Here is an 18,903-nt window from a genome sequence, read left to right as displayed (position 1 = left end):
CACTCAGGAACGCTTGCAAGCCAGGGTCCCAGAGAGAAGCCCCCTGTAAGGTCCTGGCGTTTCGTTCCCCTATTGGCTCATGGCCACCACACCGGCGCCGCCGCTTCTAAATTTTGTGGTCTCAGCGGCAGGGCCCGCCTGGGCAAAAGCACTAAAAGAGCCCTCCATGTGTAAGTCGTTTCTGGTGGAGAGAATTTTTTCGTACTGTGCTGTTGTCGTACCCGGACTCCAGTTATAACGCTCTCCCTGGGAGGAGGAGCAGTCAGCGCTACCTGGCCGAGGCCTTCAACGCACGACTAGAACTTTGAAACGCAGCTCGCCCCCTCTAATGCACGCTACCCTCCGTTGGTTTTTTTCTCTTCCTCTTGTGGGCGGCAAAAGACAGAATAAACAAGTTGAAGCAAAACATTTTCCATGAGTGAATACGATTCGTCATAAAGCCTCACTTGCTTGTTGTGATCATCAGAAACAGCAACCTCCTTGCTCTCTGTTTGGAGAAACTCAAACGCCATGTCTAATTCTGAGACAGCAGAGATGCAAGTGTGTGACACTGCACAAGTCACGATGCATTATGTAACGGGCAACACAAGAGATGATCCAAAGTTCTAGGGGATGGCGAGACACTGATCGATCATGATGAACGGGATGGCATGCGAGTTTCAGGGGGCCGAAACCTAATTGGAGCCCTGACACCTTATTCGCACTTCCGTACGGAGGTATGTCCAACAAAAACCGTCCACTGAACCGCGCTGTCTGTCGACGTCTCTATTCCCGCGTTTAGTTGAATCAGGGGGCGCCTAAAAGCCAAGTCAGGACATTCAAGGAATATGTCAGTGTAATGACTCTCGCCTCGTCCTCAATTGGTCGTTATTACAAAAGGAGGTCCGTGACGTGGTCAAGCTTCCATTATGAGTAACAAAGCCTTACTCCCTTGCCCAAACAAATGGGGCATCTGTGAGCGAGAAGAAAAAATAGGCTGCACAGCCCCCATCGGACGTCAAAGAACAGCTGGATCCAATGAGCAACGTTCGACAAGAGACATTCACGGTCTTCTGTTGTTCTCCTTTCTCGGACTAGGGAGACGGTGGTAGAATTAGGCTCGTAACTAAACTTCTGCTGGCTCCGCTGCATCATCTAATTTTATACGAGATTCGTCACCTCATTGGTCTTGAATCTTCAACTGTTGCCGCATATCCTTTGTCTCCCTTTCATCGAAGAGCAGAGACTTCTTTACTGCCAGCACATAATCACTCATAATTCTGATCATATGGCAATCATTTCTTTGTTTGATCAACTCTCGCTTCACTCTTTCGACAACCTTCACACACAGTATCCCTCACAGTCCAGCACAGCCCTCGAATCCTTGCGGAGCAATTTCTTTGAAAATCTCCAGTCTCCACTGCGGGATACGCGTTGCACTAGAATACCAAGCTTTTTCTCTGATCTTGTTCTGGCGAGTCCGTCTGTTGATCAATATTGTAGCTTATTCTCAGTCTCCCCAGAAGCCAAGTCCCTCTTCCGTAACTTGGCTTTTTGGTATTTCGCGTCGATGCAAGTAAGATTGTTCGCCTATTCATGTCCACAGGTATCTGCACCTAATCCTTGGCTGCAGTGCACAAGAAAAGCCTCTTCCGCGTGACTGTTCCTTTTGAGCTATAACTTTCGAGTTCATTGCCACTGCAGGTCGCCTTTCTGCAGCCATTGATATGCGGATGCATGGCTGTTCACCTCATCAAGTGAATCCGATGTGAGGCGACGTCGAAAAAGGGAACAGACAGGACCCATGTTTTAGCCCCCGTGTTGTCAAGCAAGGATCGTGGCATGGGCAGCGATTCAGTAGGGTTCATGCCTCATCAACATGCGGTCAGCAACGAGCTGAAGCGCCACTAATAGTTGAAGCCTGCCGTGATTCATATCAAGTATAATGCACGCTCCGTATTTTCCGCGAAGGATCACCTAGAAAATATGGGCAAATTAGGATTATTGTTCACTTTAACCCAAGACACAAATTATTTTCATATTTGGTCAACTGCATCCTGGGATGGGTCATAGCCAGGGCTTTCATTCGATACACGAATCCTGAATACCTTGGCGATATTGATCTCGGGAAAAAGGAGACCATCGCGAACTCGGACTTTCTTGGGCCCCGTAACCGTGTTCTGTCGCCTGCAATTGAGTTCCATGAGAAAAAAGAATGTTTCCAAAACTCACCTGAAGTTCCCTTCTGTGCTACAAAGTTTCTTCCCCAGATCCGATACTTTTCACCGTCGCTTGAGTTACCTGACTAAAAACATGAGACTGGTGTTGTCGTTTCATCGTCAGCCTCAAACCCTTCCCTTCCACGTTAGGGCAAATTAGTCTGGCAATGGCGGGGAGGATTACATGGATCTCGGATTGGTCGACGGTACGGCTTCGTAATAAGCACTAGCTGAGACAGGATGAGTTTGCAGGAGATTGGACTTTTTAGGAGGCTGCGAATCGGCAAAGCCCCGGGATACGATGATATTTTCCTCATTTACGAAATATTGATGAATTGCTGCACATGTAGCCGAGGCCTGAGAGACATGGAGATGAACCAGGCACTATCCTCTAAGCCTCGATTTGGTCACTTCGGCTGCGTAAAGATGCATTGAGCTTGAAGGATTCAGACTGGGTTGCTCGTACCAAGACGAGGACTTTTCCATTGTCAATGCTAACGGCATCCGTACTTCATAGGTACGCTCTGGGCACCCAATTATACTTGTTCGTCCATTTTCGTCTATATTTATCGGTATAGCATTTTCGTTCAGCTGCGATAATCTGTACTGACCACTCCAAGACGCCAGGCAGGCGGATGAAGCCACAGGATAGGGTATCCTAAGGCCATGGCTGTTGCTCGCTTCAGGTGATCATTCTCTGTGGATTTCGTAGGATCAGATGGGGGCGGAATCAGTGTCTGTAAGTGTCAATCAAGAGCCCTGAGGACCCGAGCTCAAGGGCATGAGTACTCGAAGCTGGCAGCTAGCTAGGGCCGCAGGAACGGAATCCATCTGAAGGAGTTGTTGCCCGATATGCAGCTGATTTGAGTAGTTGCATGCGCTTTGGGGGCCATTACGTTGCCAACTTAACCTATAAACTTCCTCAACGCAGAGATGATGGGTATCTAGGATAAGGACTTTGGACTTCAATACTCAGTCTAATATACTCGTATCATAAGCCTTCGTCTCTGACAAGCTCGTTGGGCAACCCTCCCATCAGACGGGCTTGTGCGTCGTGATTCATTGTGTCACTACGTATCAGCGGGTTTTCTGCCTCGCCTGCTGAGATATGTGAGCGACCTTGTCGGTGGTTTAACTCTGTTGCGACCATCCTGGGTGCGCTTATACTCTTCTCGACGCATAGTTCAGCAGAGGAGTTTCTGAGCCCACGGCCTGAGGTCCTGTTTGAGGTTGCGAGATCGCCGAGCTCTCTGCGCACCAGAAGTTGGTGATCACGATGGTAGGGCTGAGTGGCAGCTCAAGCAGAAAACACGGGGATTCTGACTGAATAAATCAACTTGCAGCAGTTGTAAGGGTACGCCTTCGTGTTTATACTGTGGGCGCTCCAAGACTCGTTAATCCGGACTATCAAACATGCACGAAGTTTCCTATGGCTCAAAGCAGCAGTCGCCGAAGCTTATCATATTGAGACATTGAGCTTGGTATGGTGGCTTTGAAGCTTCGTGGCGGTCCAATCTGTGAGCGCCTGTGGTGATAAGCTTGATCGGTTTGCTACCCGTCGCACCTGAAAGATTAACTCTGATCTCTGGCCGTTATGAGTGAAATCACTAAATGTGTATCATGATCAACACTCACTTCATTCCAAACCACGTCAATGATGCAAATGAGGAAGAACAGTCCCTGATCTCCATTGTTGAAGAAGTCAGTGGCTCACTATACGCACTAACGCAGGGGATCCAATGAAGACGATCCACCAGATGCGGCCAAGCCACTGCGGCTTTGAAGGGTCTGGCTCTGACTGCCCCAAATCCATTCCATTCAAGGGCGAGCTCCCCGTCACCCCATCCCAGTCAAGGGATAATCCTCAAGACCCCCTAAGAACAAAGTGCCTGACCACCAAACCTCGAGTATCGTCAACTCTTGCTTCAAACTCCGACCCTTTCGACTCTCATTTATCCCCCGTCGCAGTTCAAAACACTCATTGCCTTTTCGAATTCTACCTTTTCCGTGCGCCCATCTCGACCGCCATTGTTTCATCATGGCTGGTCATTGGAGTCCTCGACAGCGTACGAATCGCGCCAACACTGTCGGCGCATTTGTCTTCTTCGTCTTCTTCATCTACTTCTTCCGCGACACTTTTTTACCCTCGAGTACGCCGGCGCGAAAACATAGAAATGATTACTCTCATATGGCCTTGGGCGACAACGATGTCGAGATGGTGGTCGCAAGTATGAAGCATGAAAATGTTTCGTGGCTTGATGAATATCTCCCTGAATGGAAGAAGAACATCTACGTGGTCGACGACAACAAGGCCAAGTTGACTGTGCCTATGAATAAGGGTCGCGAGGCCATGGTCTTCCTGACGTATGTCTTTTTGTTCCCAATTTTGTAGTCCTGATACTGATATTTCTGCCTGCAGCTACATCATTGATCGATACGACTCCCTGCCCGGCAACGTCGTCTTCCACCACGCCGAGCGCTTCCAATGGCACAACGATAACCCCGATTACGATGCTCTCCCTCTGCTCCAAAACTTCCGTTTCGATAACCTAAAGAAGGTCGGCTATGCCAATTTGCGATGTGTCTGGGTCCTTGGTTGTCCTGCTGAGATTCGACCTGTCAAGGACGAGGCTCCTGCGAAGGAGGGCGAACCTATTCACGCCCGCCATGTTTACAAGGCCGCTTTCCAGGAGCTATTTCCCAGTCTTGAGATTCCTGAGGAGGTCGGCGTCACTTGCTGCTCGCAATTTGCTGTTCGCCGTGAGACCATTCACTTGCGTCCTCGCGCAGAGTATGTGCGATTTCGTGAGTGGCTGATTGTGTCTGCCTTGGGAGATGACCTCAGCGGCAGAGTTCTTGAATACTCATGGCACAGTACGTTCAATGCCCACACAGTTACTCACTGATAAACTAACTTTTCGCAGTCATCTTTGGCAAACCCGCAGTCAATTGTCCAAACGCCGCCGATTGTTATTGCCAGAACTATGGCATGTGCGATTTAAAGTGCGAGGCAGATAAGTGTGAAGGCCAATACACACTCCCTCCCTTCTCAACCCTCCCCAAGGGCTGGCCCCAGCTCGGATGGAAGGGAGAGAACCGTGGATGGAAAGGACAACCATAAATAAAGGAGGGACAAATATAATGGACCCGCATCGCCTACAGGGATTTTACGAATAATGGGGGTTTTCTCGAAAGTCTGCACTGCATGTTTAATTTGGGGCCTTTCATGGGAAGTGTTTCGACGAAAGGGAAGCGCAAGTATTCCCTACTTCTGGGTTTCTGGAATTATTGGTTATGGGATGGGCGTCTAGGATTGGGTTGGGCAATCTGTTATGTCTGCACCAGGTAGAGTTTCTGTAACATCATCACGGGATAATTGAAAAGACCATTCGAAAGATACACATGCCAGGGAAGGCAAGAAAACGCCTAACATTCATCCTAGATAATAAAAATGACTAATCTCAAGGCCTACTGGGTCTACGAACCTTAGGTACTTGACCTGTTTGTAAGAGAGGGTATAAGTTTTCTTGCCCCCCTGAGGACACGGCATTTGCATTGAAAGGTCATGTAATTTAGAGTTCACGTTAACACAGGAGGCCAAGCTGTCACATTCCAAAGGTATGTACTGTACTGTTAGTTCAGAGCTCTGGGGCTGAAGATAAATACAGAATTAATTTGGTTATACCATTCGATAGAATTTATGCTATTTTTTGAACCAGTATCAAATAGACATGGATCCATGGATCACAATCATGTTTCCTAGGTATTCTGAACCTCTTACTGTCCAGTAACCAGATGCTCGGCCCCCCACCTCGGAATTTGAAGCCCCACCCCCACTTCTTTCAAGCTCAACCAGAAGCTCCTGTCAAAGCTCACCATTAACAACAGATTCATAGCTTCACGAACATCACACTTACAGTTATCCATCAAAACTTTGCAAGTTTGTAATACTCTCAAGCCATAATACTATCAAGAGTACATATTTCAAGATGGATACATCAACTCCCACCAATTTGATGGGTAAGATCCTCTTGACCGAATATTATCACATTGCTAACAGCGCCTAGACAAGCATCAGAAGATCATCTCCGAGATCCTCAGGTCCTACCGCGATTTGATGAATTGTGTCACTGTAAATGGCATGGACAAGGAAAAGCAAGGCGACTACGAGGCCCAAGCGAACAAGCTGAACTACAGAGACCCCGATACAATGGCAGCCGCTGGCTTAAGGACACAGAGAAAGTTCGACGAACTGGTAAGTTTTACAGCGAGTCATCGAAGTATCGTCACTGACATGGAATAGTACGAGAGCATCAAGGAACTACTTGCTCTGACTCGTACAATCAAAGAGCTCTGGGTATTTGGACCTGTCGACAGAGCTGATGAACATCGCAAAGAGAAGGAGGAGCAAATTGATCGCGACGTTGCGGAAATCACTACCCTCTTCAACAAGATTGACGCGAATGCCATGCGAGAGCTTGCGAAGAAGAATGGTGGCACGTGGGAATCGCAAGGAGAAGCTGCTGCGACAGCACCACCAGCAGCAGCAGCACCACCAGCGACGACAACTGCTCAAGCGCCAGAAGCGCCAGCCCCGACTGGAAATTAGGAAGAGTTTTTGTTCCTGGTTTGAGTCAAGATGGAGTTTGGCAATGATCACAGTTCAGCGAGGTAAGGTAGGTGCGGCCACGGGTCCTGCCCTCATCAGCAGAATATGGACCTCCTTCCCGAACCACGCGCGCAGACCATGCCCTCAACGTCCTTCCTAGCTTCATATTCTTCTTCCTCCATTACTTTTTTCTTTCCATCTTCTTCAGGTCAATATCCCCTCACCATAAACCTGAATCGCGAAACTCCTCTCGTTTGCTTTTCACTTTCATTCCGTGCTCTACTTCATCTCATCATGTTTTCTCATCTATTGATCGCTGCCTTTGGCGTCACGGCTGCCCTTGGCCAAACATCTTATGGAGAGCAGTTTAAGTACTGGGGCTGTGCCACTGTTGACGCTGCGGGCTTCAGCAGCCCAGTTCCGCTTCCCAACGGTATCCTGACTCCTGAAGCATGCCAGGACGCTTGCGCTGGCCACATGTTTGCCGCGGTGTCTCCTGAGTAAGTTATTGCATGATCATCAAACAAAGTCTAACATTTTCAGTGCTTGCCGTTGCGGAGATGATGCCAACGCCATCAAGTCGGTCGACGAACACTCCTGCAACTACCCATGTACTAAAGAGCCTAACTCTCCCATGTGCGGTGGAATCTGCCCCGAGGGTACTCCCAACATCTCGAACTTGTTCATCATCGAACCAGCTGAGCTTCAAGCTTCCGAACCTGTGCCTCAGCTAGATAACCCGTTGAACCAGCCTATGTCTATCAATGCTGTCCCTCCCTCCATGGCTCCACAGGCTTCGTTTGCTTCTGACGCACTCCCCGTGGCTACATCTTCTCCTCTGCCAGGCGTCCCCCTCCCTCAGAGTGAGGCCGTTCAGCAACCCCCCGCGACATCAGTTACTCTCCCATCGCCGACTTCCATTTCATCTGATCCTCCCGTTACCTCGCCCGATCAGCCTGAGCAGTCACCTCCACAGTCGACCATCAACTTCCCGTCTACTCTCACGCAGCCTTCAAGTGTATCCCTATTGGCCCCAGCAGCGAGTGCCCCAGACTCTACGAGAGAGGTGCCTGGAATTCCACCCAAGTCTCAAACAGAGCCTTCCACAAGTGAGACTTTGGTGACAGAGACGGGCTCTCTTCCCTCCGTGGCACCAAGCCGTGTGGATGTGTCAGAATCGAGGCGCTTCGAGATCTCGATGCTGCCCACAATTGGCGGTCTTCTGTTCATGGTCATCATGGCTATTTAGCGATGAGGGACAACAATCCGACTTCGCATTCATATGCTCTTGCAAGCACCAGAGGGAAACAATGTCTAGGCAGCTGGATGGTATTGTGGTTGATGTCAAGCAATCTTGAGGCCGTCTAGGTCAACGGTGTACAATATCTTACACTGAGGAGAAAATAATGCACAGCTTTTAAGGCTGCTTAGATCAGTTGTTCAGATCCGATCTAACTGTTGCAGTCAACTTGATCATATGATGATGCGTTTTCCTTTTACTCGTAATTGCAGATACTGGAGTTGAACGTCAACGTAGGTCATTTTTCTGACCAGATCTCATTGCAAATAGAGATATATAAATAAAAATCTCTTGTAGTCAAACCCCTCGCATTCGTGTCTTCCATGCGCCAGTAGACGTCCTATATCAGAGTATTTGGCGAATGTAGGGTAAGCAAATCGAGACATCTGACGTAAATCAATGCATGAATGGCGGCCCCACTGGAGCTCCGAGTGCCAACGCAGGGGAAAGTGGCGGGGTAGAGCTGACGACGGAGCAACCTACACCTACAATCCATGAGATAGGCAAGATGCAGTCCGGAATATCAGGTAAGACTATAGAGACTCTAGCGGTGGACTACTGCTAACAATTGTAGCCTCTCAGGAGCTGCAGGACCAGTTCAACTCGTTGCTGTCGTCGGACGATACCTTTGGTCTACTCGCAACCATTGAGAAAGAGGCTCTGGTCCCCGTTGCTACGATCCCCTCAAAGTCAAGCTCTTTCTCCGATAACCTCTCTGGCCTCGAGCCTCACCTTAAGCCTGATGCCGCTCTCTACATTATCCTCCGTCGCTATGACACCGCTCCTCGATTCCTAGCCATTACCTATGTCCCCGATTCGGCGAAGGTGCGCCAAAAGATGCTATTCGCTTCAACACGCTTGACCTTTGTGCGTGAGCTGGGAACAGAGCATTTCCGAGAGACTATCTTTGCTACGACAGCCGAGGAATTGAGCGTGAAAGGCTTCGAGAAGCACGATGCGCATAATAAGCTGGATGCACCACTCACCGAAGAGGAGCAGCAATTGGGCGAGGTCAAGCGTGCTGAGCAGGAGGCGGGATCAGGAACAGGCCACAAGGAGATTCATCTGAGCAAGAACTTTGCTATGCCCATCTCCGAAGACGCTGTTGCTGCTCTGAGGGAAGTTGGCCAAGACGGTGGCCGAATCGTGACGATGCTGGAAAGTACTTGAAACATGACCTGATCCCACATAAACTAACCCCTCTATAGAAAATCAACCCCGATACCGAGGTGGTGGAGCTCGTCCCCGAGGCACCCACTCCAAGCGGCATTGCAGAACTGACGCAGGCCATCTCCTCAACTGAGCCGCGGTTCACCTTCTACCGCTACACTCACACGCACAACGGTGCCGAGTCGAGCCCCATTCTGTTCTTCTACACCTGCCCGTCAACACCCGGAAACAAGTCCATCAAGTTCCGAATGATGTACCCCCTGATGAAGCGATCCGTTCTGGAGGTCGCTGAGAGGGAGGCTGGTCTTAAGCTTGAGAAGAAGTTTGAGGTGGAGGAGCCTAGTGAGATTACCGAGCAGTCGGTTTTGGAGGATTTGCATCCCAAGGTTGCGGCCCGACAGGGCTTTAGCCGACCCAAGCGACCTGGTCGATGAATCTGAGTTCGCGAAATCTGAGTCAGTACGGTGAAACGTTCATATTAGCCGTGCCTTTTTCAGCGCCTACAGTCTGAAACGGAGAATTAGATAAACGTTGAAATTGATACACAAAAAAAGTCAATTGCCCAAGCTACAAATGCTGGTATTTATCCAAGATGCATGCACGCAATAAGAACCCAAGCCGCCCTTCACTCCAATGCATGGTATACTTGTCCGCTCTCTATACTCTTCATCCTTCTTTTTCTTTTGTCCTTCTCCTCTCCTCTGCTTAGATCGACTCTTCAGCTTCCTTCACAGCAACTTGCACTGTGAACAGATTAGAAACTGAGACGATACAAGCGGCTTCCAAGATATGTGTATAACTGGCGTTCTCGTGGTTTGTCCTTCTGGGTAAAAGGTTTCTCCGACAAAGATCTTCAGTTGGTGATGGTGATTTCGTGGTTTGTTGCCACTGCTTTATTCCTCGTACTTGCCTCCAACTAAGGAAATGTTGCTCTTTTCTAGCTTATCCTTGAGGAACTCGTAGACGGTGAAGGTAACGGCCTGACCGGGGGCGACACGCATGATTCGAGGGGTGATACCCTTGTAGAAAGCGTGAACTCCTTCTTGCCTGTGAAGAGTCAGTATATCAATCTTTCTCGTTTCGAAATGTGTAACTCACTTGAACATGTCTCCCGCAATTCGAGTAATGCGTGTCCAGGCGCTGACTCCAGGCTCAGCAGTAGCCTTTTGCAGGCGAGTCTTGATAGTATCAATAGGAGCGTTGCTCATAGGACCCATAGCACCAGAAACAAGACCGATAAGAGTAGTCTGCCAGTTGGGCAGGTTTGTGTTCTCATACTGAGGCTGCCACTTCTTCAACCAGTCCTTAAAGTAGCTGTACGCAGTAAAGTTGACAGCCTGGTTAGAACCCTGCCTCAACGCTGTCAAGCTCACACCGCGGTACAGCGCACCGAAACCCTCCTCCTTAACAACAGTGTACAGTGCATGCGCAGCATTGCGATACTTGGGGACGTCGAGAGGATCTGCCATGGAGTGGTGTTGCGCCTGCAGGCGAATCTTGATGACCTCCATGGGCGTGACGACGGCGACGGCTTCTGTAACACCGGCTGATAGACCGGCGATGAAGGTAGCCTTTCCAGAGACGGTGCCGGTTGTTGGATCAGCGAGGATTTGCTTGTACCACTCAAAGGACGTGAAGCGGATGGCCATCTTTGGCACGATGCCTGTGAGGACGGCGCCGAGCCCCTTGTAGAGACCGAGGGGTGTCTCCTTTGCGATGATGGCGGCGCCGGTCTTGATGAAGCCGCGCTTGGGGGCACCTGGTTGGCGCGCGCGCCTTGAGAGCTGCATGCGGACTTTGATTGTGTCTTTTCATTTCACATGTTAATTACTTTTCTTGGTTGTGAGATTTTTTGGGTTTGCGACTGGATCTTACCGAGGGGATGACATGCGAGAGCTTCCATCATACCAGCACCGCCACCAGCTACGATTCATGTTAGCTTCTGTACAATTGCGCATGGGGAACCGCTCTCCAAGAACCGTTTCCTTTGGCAGCGACATACCAATGAGGTTAACAGCCGCTGAGGGCGGCTGTTTCTTTCCATTTCCATTCTTTGAAGCCATTGCGACAGAATTGATCTCTCGGTCAATCTTGCGCCGAGTCAAGCAACTATTTCAAAATCCGAGAGTTTGCGCCGAGTTCGTAGAGCCGAGGTTCGGATCGGTGGATGGTTTTATTTACTTTTAGTCTAAGGGTAGCTTCGAGGAACAGACACAAGAGAGAGATAGAGAAAGGGACGAAAAAGTGAAAGAGAGGGCTAAGAGGAGAGAAGAGAGACAAGAGCGGATATCGGAGGAGGGAAACAATTTAAAGAGAATTGAGAGAGTAGAGTAGAGTAGCATATGCCATGACCACGATCCATGTCGGCGATGGACCGAGTCTAGAGGGAGAGGGTCTAATACTTACACACCTCAAAAGGTTATGATTGAAGTCCGGAGAACCCCACATTGTGAACTAGATTACGGGGAAAATAAGTTGGAGTTGGGGAATGGACGGGAACGGGATTGGGGGTGAGAATGGAAGACCTCGGAGGATGCCTTGGCAATGGATTGGCTGAAGACATGGCATTCAAAGGTGTGATTTGTGTGAATATGATATTATCGAGTATTTTAATTGCTCTACCTGTAACCTGTCTCTGTTTTATCAAGTTAATGTTCATGAATCTGTATAATTGAACACCAAAGTGTATTCTCATCATGGCATGTAAATTCATGCCTTCACACCCTCTCTCCCAGATGCCGTCCATCGTCTCTCACATGCAACTCCTCTAAACCCCTTCCAGAACCAACACAAGAAACTCCCACCTCACAAAACAAATATTCCACGAACTCTGACGTCGGCCCTCAGCTCTGGGTTTCTTTAGACCGAGAGTCAATGCCCCACCAGTGGTCCGGGCAGATGGAGGACCAGGGTTCAGAGCATCATTCCATGCGGCCGAGAACAACGAGCGTCTGAGTATTTCTTTAAGCGTGGCACATGCTACAACTGTAAAAGCCCTGAAGGAAATAGTTTTGGTGATCACGAGCTTGAGATGACTCAATTTACGAGGCGAGCTCGGTGAGAGATTGGTTGTAAGTGACGTCGATGCACTTTTACCGACGGGTAGCCGAGCTTGTGATATTGCGGGGTCCTCTCCCCCTTAGATAATCAATCAATCAACTTTATTCGTGAGGAGAAAGGCAGAGCCGTATCATGACAGCCCAGGCAGGTGAAGGGAGAATTTACGTATTCATGATCACGAGCTCCAAGCAGGGACTCTTTTTGTATCATTGGTTCTCTTTCGTCAATTCAACGGTAGCTACCACCAATTATCATCCCCCACAGCTCTTTACTTCTATCTACACACCTCTAACCAAGACTCACACCCTCTCCAAACGGCCATCGTCCGCCGTCAAGGGGAGAAGTAAAACAATAGACAAGAAAAAAGGCGAAGCGCATGACCGAGCTTTGCCGAGGTCTGCAAGTGGACTCAGCCTACGATTTCCAGTTATTTCCATGTTCTTTTTTATTAAAAATCTCAGATCTGATTTTTATAAATCTCCGGAAATGCTTCACCGTCGGGTAAAGACTCTAGCACTGCCATGCCTGTAAAGGAGAGGATATCGATTGCCGATGAAGGAGAAAAAAAGAAAGGATATAAGTGCCCCCCTTGAACCGCGGAAACCGTGAGTATACTCTTCCGTGCTGTTCCGATAAGATTCAGGATTGTTCAGATAGGTTAGGCACGGATAGATGCCGATGTTATATGCCTTCCATGTTTCCATCAACTCGGAGCTCGAGGTCGGAGTTTCGGAGACTCGGATCTGAGGTTTGATTGGCTGTGTACCTGAGGCGCTTCCGAGAGAATGTCGGAAAGGGAGGGCCCACTCGCGGAGCCGCGACGGTGAAGGTCGTAGCCGACCCGGCCAGGAAGGCCTCCGCCAAATATTCACGGCTATTACTATTTTTACGGTACATTCTAAAGCTATTTATTGCTTCCTCACTTTACATGTTTGTGAATGGCCTCATGCCTGTATCCATCAACAGGATACTGACCTTGGAAAACACGGTACAAAACGGAAGAGTCCCCTGTCATTAAATCATACCCGGATGTGATTTCAACCGCCAGGGTCCAAGATCATTAATTAGATTGATTTGACTGGTCCGCTTACCGCAAATCATGCTGTATCCACATCCCGATATTGCAAACCCCCAAAGTCTTGAATTTCGTCAGGGACTGACGATGGGGGAATATGTGGGATGAAATGAGGGAAGATTGCTGTGGCTCGTAATTGTTTGTTACGCGCTTGATAACGTGATCCTGTCTGTTGATATGCTTGTAAGACGATATCCAACACAACTTTGCTTTGCTCGTTTCATGAAACTTGGTCATGAAGTCATCCGTGTGAAGTGAGGGCAAACTTCCATCATAAGGTCTATGTACTGGTCACTTCGTGTGACGTGAGCTACAAACAGACTACCTACTCTAATGCCTGTTTGCAAAGGTCACTCACAATAATTCATCTCATGACTATCAGTTGTATACCCCCATCTGTCATGATCGGTGAGAGAGGTCTGCAATCAAGCCAAGCAAATCAATGTGAAACCTACAGACTTATCACAACACCTCAATTATATAAAGCCAACAGGCCCGTTCACTCTTTTCACTTCAAGCTTGAGGACATACTAATTTATATACGCTTGGATATTATCCAATATCTCATTCCATCTTCAACCTGCTCATCTAAACTATAGCGCCCAAATCGCAATAAATGGCAACAACTTTTCCCTATATATCCGCCACCTCCCCAGCATTTCTCCCTATATCATTTGCCGGCCCACACTCAACCACCCTCCCCCTATCCAACCTCAAGCACCATGTTGCATCTTCCACAGCCTCCAACCGATGCGCAATCGTGATGACAGTGCTCTCTCTGAGTTCTTGTCTAAGGATCCTCTGCACCATCGCCGCTGTCCCACGATCAATCGACGCCGTCGCCTCATCAAGAATGACAAGGCCACTTCGACGCAGCACAGCTCGACATATACCCACCAGCTGTCTCTGCCCCTGACTGAGATTCTTTCCACCTGCGTCAATGCGGGTTTCGAGACCCCAGTCAGTACCGAGAACGCGATGGATTGCATTTGTGCACTCTTGGCCGGAGAACTTGGCTTCGGGGTCGATGTTGTCGTGTAGTGTGCCCGGAAAGAGGATTGGATCTTGTTGGATGAACGTTACGCGATTGCGGAGGGCTGTACGGTTGATGTAAGCGAGATCAATGCTCCCGATTGAGACAGCGCCTGAGTACGGCGCTTGTGTTACGAGGAGAGCGTTTGCGATGGTTGACTTTCCGGAGCCTGTTCGACCGAGAACTGCGCATGTTGAACCCCCAGGAATCTCGAATGATACGTTGTCCAGAACCGCGGGGAGGTCATCGGCGTACTTGAATGACATATCCTGGAAGCGTACGCTATCGCATGGCCTGGGCCAGTCTTGGGGAGGCTCAATATCACCGCTGGGTTCTTCCGGGATACGGTTCAGGGCATCGACTCTCTCGAGCGACACGGCATCGAGCTGAAGAGCCGCAAACTTCTCACATAGTTGCTGAACGGCGATCATGGCGATGTTGGTTTGAGTCAGAACAAAACCGACTGCACTAGCTGGTGTGCCCATGTATACCATGGAGAGAACGAGGATAGTTCGCATGATGGCCGAAGACATACCGAGTCTAAAGTCGAGCCAGAACGTCATACTCCAGAAGAAATGATCGTGCTTTTGGAAGTCATCAACAGCTTCCAAGTGCTTCTTTTGAAAGCGGCTCTCAACCTTGAGAGCACGAATTGTTACAAGACCATCCTGCATAACTCCAATGTTGGCGATGATGGGAGTCAGATATCGCATCTCCATTCTGCGTAGACAGCGCGAAGCGGGGACGTATATACGATAGAAGTATGCGAACAGAATGGCGACAACAAAGATAACCCCTACAAGAAAGATCTGGTGCGTCATGATAGCGAAGAGACTCAACGAGAGAGCGACCAGGTTAAACACAAATTGCTCGAGGGGTGCAAGAATTCCGCCATCGACCATGCCCATGTCGGAGATGAGACGGTTCTTGAGCTGGCCTGTCGGTGTGATATCGTGGTAGCGGAACGACGCCTTGCTAACTCTGTCGATGGCGATTCTGAAGAGTCGTTGAGCTGCGCGGATGCTGATTGAAGCGAGGAGGACTTGGGCTGAGGCGTACGAGACGATTTGGGCGATTGATAGACCTGCTAGAACATAGAGCCAGGGCCGGGGGTTCTGGTTAGGATTGGGAAGACCCCAATATTCGCTTTCGATTAGGGTCTCGAAGTTTGCAGATTCGTGGCCCCATGCTTCGAGAAGTCGTGCTCGCGCAATGTCGCAGTATCGCGATAGTCCATAGAACAAAGATAGAAATACCCATAGGTGCCATCCTCCTGCACCCATGTACCTGAGATAGATACCAATAGGAATAGCCCCTGTTTCGGTAACTTCTTCAGGAAGACCCTTGTCGCTTGGAGGTTCTTCAGATACATGCTCATTAGGCATTTCGTGAGGTTGAACTTCAGCAGCACCAGAGTTGAAAAGATGTGGATGTTCGAGCTCTTCTTTGAGTTCCGCTGGAGTGAGAACATGGGCGTAACCATCGTTGATATCAATAACCTGATCGGCATGTCGAAGAACGAGATCATCGCGATGCGTGACGAGAACAATTGTTCTGGCCTTGGCCAGTGGTCCACAAAGGAAGCGCTGAACAATATAACTCGCTGTGTCGTGATCCAGAGCTGCGAGAGGGTCATCCAAAAGGAGAATCCGACAGCTGCTATAAACTGCCCTCGCCAGGGCCACACGCGCCTTTTGACCGCCGGAAAGGCCAATACCACCCTCCTCAAGCTTCGTTTGATCACCCATAGGAAACGTTGCGAAATCAGGAATCAGTGCGCAAGCACTAACAACATCCCGATATCTCGCACTATCGAACGTTTCATGGAAGGTAATGTTATCTCTGATACTCTTATTCTGCAACCATGGGAGCTGTTGCGCATATGAAATTGGTTCATCGGCTCTTGAGAAGTGACCACTCTTGTGCTCCAGTTCGTTGAGGATCGCAAGCAATAAACTAGATTTGCCTGAACCAACTTTACCGCGCACAACGGTCAGACCCGTTGAGAATTTGAGGGTTAGGTCGCGAAGAACAAGATGGTCTGTTGAGGGGCGTGCGAAACTTGCTTTGTTGAACTCGATATCGCGCGCTTCACAACCGCTAAAGGCGTCTTCGTCTCGGTCGGGTTCGGACATGTATTTGTTGACACGCTCAACGGGGATAGTGCACTTCCATACTGCAGAGATAAGATCGAAAGCTTCGCGGGTACTCGCCTCGAGCTGTGCAAAGAGTTGTAGTGAAGGCCAAATAACGTCGTTGGGTAGACCGCGTCCAAGGATGAGTGTGTATAAGCAAATACTCGCAAACGGATAAACCGCACCGCCAAAAACATTGATCGTGGAGATAGTAGCATTGACGATAGAAATATGAAACCTCTTCCTCATCTCGACATCTCGAAACCTCAAAATGCGATCTCTCCACGAGGATGTCCAGCCATTGAGCTTAAGCGGGCGACTAGCCTCTACAAAATGCGCAACAGCCTGAGCCCTCCGATCAGAATGCCCCGTTCTTTGACGCTCAAGTTTGATGACTTGGCGAACGAGGAGGGAATTGCAGATGAGGAAGACGACCATGAATCCGAAGCCGACGCACGATGGCCAGCCCATTATGTCGATCAAGTAGTATATTGTGACGATGACTTTTATGGGCGTTGCTACAACGCGGGGAAACTCCCAGAATCGTTGGGATATCTCATAAGTATCTCCGCGAATTAGGTTGACTACCTTTGCGTTTGAAGCTTGATGGTCTTGTGTTGGTTTTTCTGCTGGCCTGGACTTGTTGCGGCTGCAGCATTTGTTGAAGAATCTGCCAAAGCGACTTGAAGAAGTGTCATTTCCTTCAACGCCAGATGAGGGGTCTTTCTCTGTCATTTCGGACCCTGGGACGGCTCTTGTGAGGAGTTTGCTGAATAGACCGATGAATGTCTCGCCGCGACTTCGTTCGTAAGCCTTGCGGGAGTACCATCCTGACGACGTTCTTGCGATTTGACGCATGGTGTCGATGCTGAGAATAACGACACACCAGAGCCCAGCTTCTGCAGGGTCGTTCTTGTCGAGGGATTGATAAAGCTTGCTTGTAAGACGAAGATTAGAAACTTCAGCGACTCGTTCAAGAATGGCTGCGAATGTGCCGATGAGAAGATCTAGGCCGTTTGCTTCGATGAGACATGGAAGAAGCTTGCCCTTGAGCGTTCTGAATACCTGGTGCAGTCTCCAGTGCTGAAACTCATAGGGTAGCTGCCAGACGTCCTCAATGGCGATTTCTCGTTTTTGGGCGATTTTTGATAGGGGGTTTACCCATCTCATGGTCCAGAATTGGAAGAGGGTGAGGTTATCTTCAGGGCTTCGGACGTGGTTTGATGGAGCGGCTTTGGCGTTTCCGATATTTGACGAACCCCAGAATGGGTTTCGAAGGGGCATGTTCATAATGACCAGAATTGCCAAGATCTCAAGGGTGAGGTGTCCAATTTCGAAGGGATTGATTGAGTTGACCTTGAAGCTGAGATAATAGATCGCTCTAAGGGTTAGAGTAGTTGCCATCATGAGAAAATACTGTAACATCAACAGCTTGGGAGCTTGGACAGGTCTACCCAGAACCGTAACCAACGCCACAACAGTCCAAGGCACGAGCTCCATAAACGAAGCTTTGTGACGAGAATGAACAATAGAAGAACTAATAGCCAGCCCCAGCCCAAGCAGGGCAATGAGCAGAAGACACAAAGTCCAAAAAGTCCATTTCCTCTCCTTGGGATGAAACGGTGGCGGCTCTTGCGCAAACGGTTGTAACCAGCGGGGAGTAAACCGTGACAACGGCGTTCGACAAAGGTAAAGCAAAAGTATCGAACACGAAGCTATATCAAGACTGAGCATAACGCCCACTTCTCGTTTCGGCCATGATGTACCCCATGTTTGGTACAGTGGCTGGTCTGTGGGTATGTAGTTGAAGAGCTGCTTCGAGAAGCTGGCGTGGTAGAGGTCTACAGCTGCCATACTGGCAAACAGCCAGAGTTCCAAGGTAGGTCAACTGGATAAAGTTTTAGCTCATCAAGCCTTTGAGATAAACGGCGAGAGTCAAAATAGGACGTAAAATAGAACGTAGTAAATAGAAAGCGTAACAAATGGAGGCAAGATGTCAATGGGTGCTAGAATGGCTTGGTAGGTATACAATGGCTTGGGAGATTCGAGACATAATAAAGCAAAAGCTGGCTGTATAGAACAGAGACGTGAAAAACATACAAATGGCGTTTGTTATGTTATGTTATGTCCGGGAGCTGGGCGATTCACACATAGGAAAAGTTTATTCGCAGGGCGTTACTGATGGGAAAAGAGAGCACAACACATATAATGACGAATTATAAGTCATTTGGCTCACTGTACAGAGATGAAACAATTCATATGAATCAGATGTTATAACGGCATTGGTGTATCAATGGCAGAGGCAAGGTGAGTGAGAGAAGAG

The 18,903-nt window shown here is 49.0% G+C and overlaps 7 protein-coding genes across 9 annotated transcripts; 4 read left to right on the top strand and 3 right to left on the bottom strand.

Moving 5' to 3' along the window:
• Positions 1-69: 69 nt before the first annotated feature.
• On the bottom strand, positions 70-512 carry FOIG_05386 (uncharacterized protein; the record flags this gene model as incomplete). The annotated part of the gene is made up of 2 exons (XM_031203963.1): positions 70-246; positions 447-512. The coding sequence occupies 2 exons, from the start codon at positions 510-512 to the stop codon at positions 70-72; spliced, it is 243 nt and encodes an 80-aa protein (XP_031065792.1).
• Positions 513-3,984: 3,472 nt separating this feature from the next.
• Positions 3,985-5,712, top strand: FOIG_05385 (uncharacterized protein). Of its 2 annotated transcripts, XM_031203961.1 has the most exons (3): positions 3,985-4,562; positions 4,618-5,072; positions 5,123-5,712. In XM_031203961.1, exons 1-3 carry the CDS (start codon positions 4,237-4,239, stop codon positions 5,317-5,319), a joined length of 978 nt encoding a protein of 325 aa, XP_031065790.1. In that variant the 5' UTR covers positions 3,985-4,236; the 3' UTR covers positions 5,320-5,712. The 2 variants fall into 2 exon arrangements, with proteins under 2 accessions (XP_031065790.1, XP_031065791.1); XM_031203962.1 differs by having other exon boundaries at positions 4,540-5,072; positions 5,123-5,675.
• A 475-nt stretch (positions 5,713-6,187) lies between these two features.
• On the top strand, positions 6,188-6,807 carry FOIG_05384 (uncharacterized protein; the record flags this gene model as incomplete). The annotated part of the gene is made up of 3 exons (XM_031203960.1): positions 6,188-6,218; positions 6,266-6,453; positions 6,502-6,807. The coding sequence occupies 3 exons, from the start codon at positions 6,188-6,190 to the stop codon at positions 6,805-6,807; spliced, it is 525 nt and encodes a 174-aa protein (XP_031065789.1).
• Positions 6,808-6,912: 105 nt separating this feature from the next.
• On the top strand, positions 6,913-8,056 carry FOIG_05383 (uncharacterized protein; the record flags this gene model as incomplete). The annotated part of the gene is made up of 2 exons (XM_031203959.1): positions 6,913-7,307; positions 7,351-8,056. 2 exons carry the CDS (start codon positions 6,913-6,915, stop codon positions 8,054-8,056), a joined length of 1,101 nt encoding a protein of 366 aa, XP_031065788.1.
• Positions 8,057-8,615: 559 nt separating this feature from the next.
• FOIG_05382 (PTK9 protein tyrosine kinase 9) lies at positions 8,616-9,711 on the top strand (the record flags this gene model as incomplete). Its single annotated transcript, XM_031203958.1, has 3 exons — positions 8,616-8,634; positions 8,682-9,253; positions 9,316-9,711. The coding sequence occupies 3 exons, from the start codon at positions 8,616-8,618 to the stop codon at positions 9,709-9,711; spliced, it is 987 nt and encodes a 328-aa protein (XP_031065787.1).
• A 29-nt stretch (positions 9,712-9,740) lies between these two features.
• On the bottom strand, positions 9,741-11,742 carry FOIG_05381 (uncharacterized protein). Of its 2 annotated transcripts, XM_031203956.1 has the most exons (5): positions 11,280-11,609; positions 11,153-11,200; positions 10,376-11,084; positions 10,188-10,324; positions 9,741-10,020 (listed from the first exon to the last, which is right to left on the bottom strand). In XM_031203956.1, the coding sequence occupies exons 1-5, from the start codon at positions 11,338-11,340 to the stop codon at positions 9,983-9,985; spliced, it is 993 nt and encodes a 330-aa protein (XP_031065785.1). In that variant the 5' UTR covers positions 11,341-11,609; the 3' UTR covers positions 9,741-9,982. The 2 variants fall into 2 exon arrangements, with proteins under 2 accessions (XP_031065785.1, XP_031065786.1); XM_031203957.1 differs by having other exon boundaries at positions 9,741-10,324; positions 11,280-11,742.
• Positions 11,743-14,045: 2,303 nt separating this feature from the next.
• Positions 14,046-18,434, bottom strand: FOIG_05380 (uncharacterized protein; the record flags this gene model as incomplete). Its single annotated transcript, XM_031203955.1, has 1 exon — positions 14,046-18,434. The coding sequence occupies one exon, from the start codon at positions 18,432-18,434 to the stop codon at positions 14,046-14,048; it is 4,389 nt and encodes a 1,462-aa protein (XP_031065784.1).
• Between the last annotated feature and the right edge of the window lie 469 nt (positions 18,435-18,903).

The sequence above is a fragment of the Fusarium odoratissimum genome, assembly GCF_000260195.1.
Source record: "Fusarium odoratissimum NRRL 54006 unplaced genomic scaffold supercont1.7, whole genome shotgun sequence".
In the NCBI taxonomy this organism is placed as follows: domain Eukaryota; kingdom Fungi; phylum Ascomycota; class Sordariomycetes; order Hypocreales; family Nectriaceae; genus Fusarium; species Fusarium odoratissimum.
This window is presented reverse-complemented; position numbering and strand designations above follow the sequence as displayed.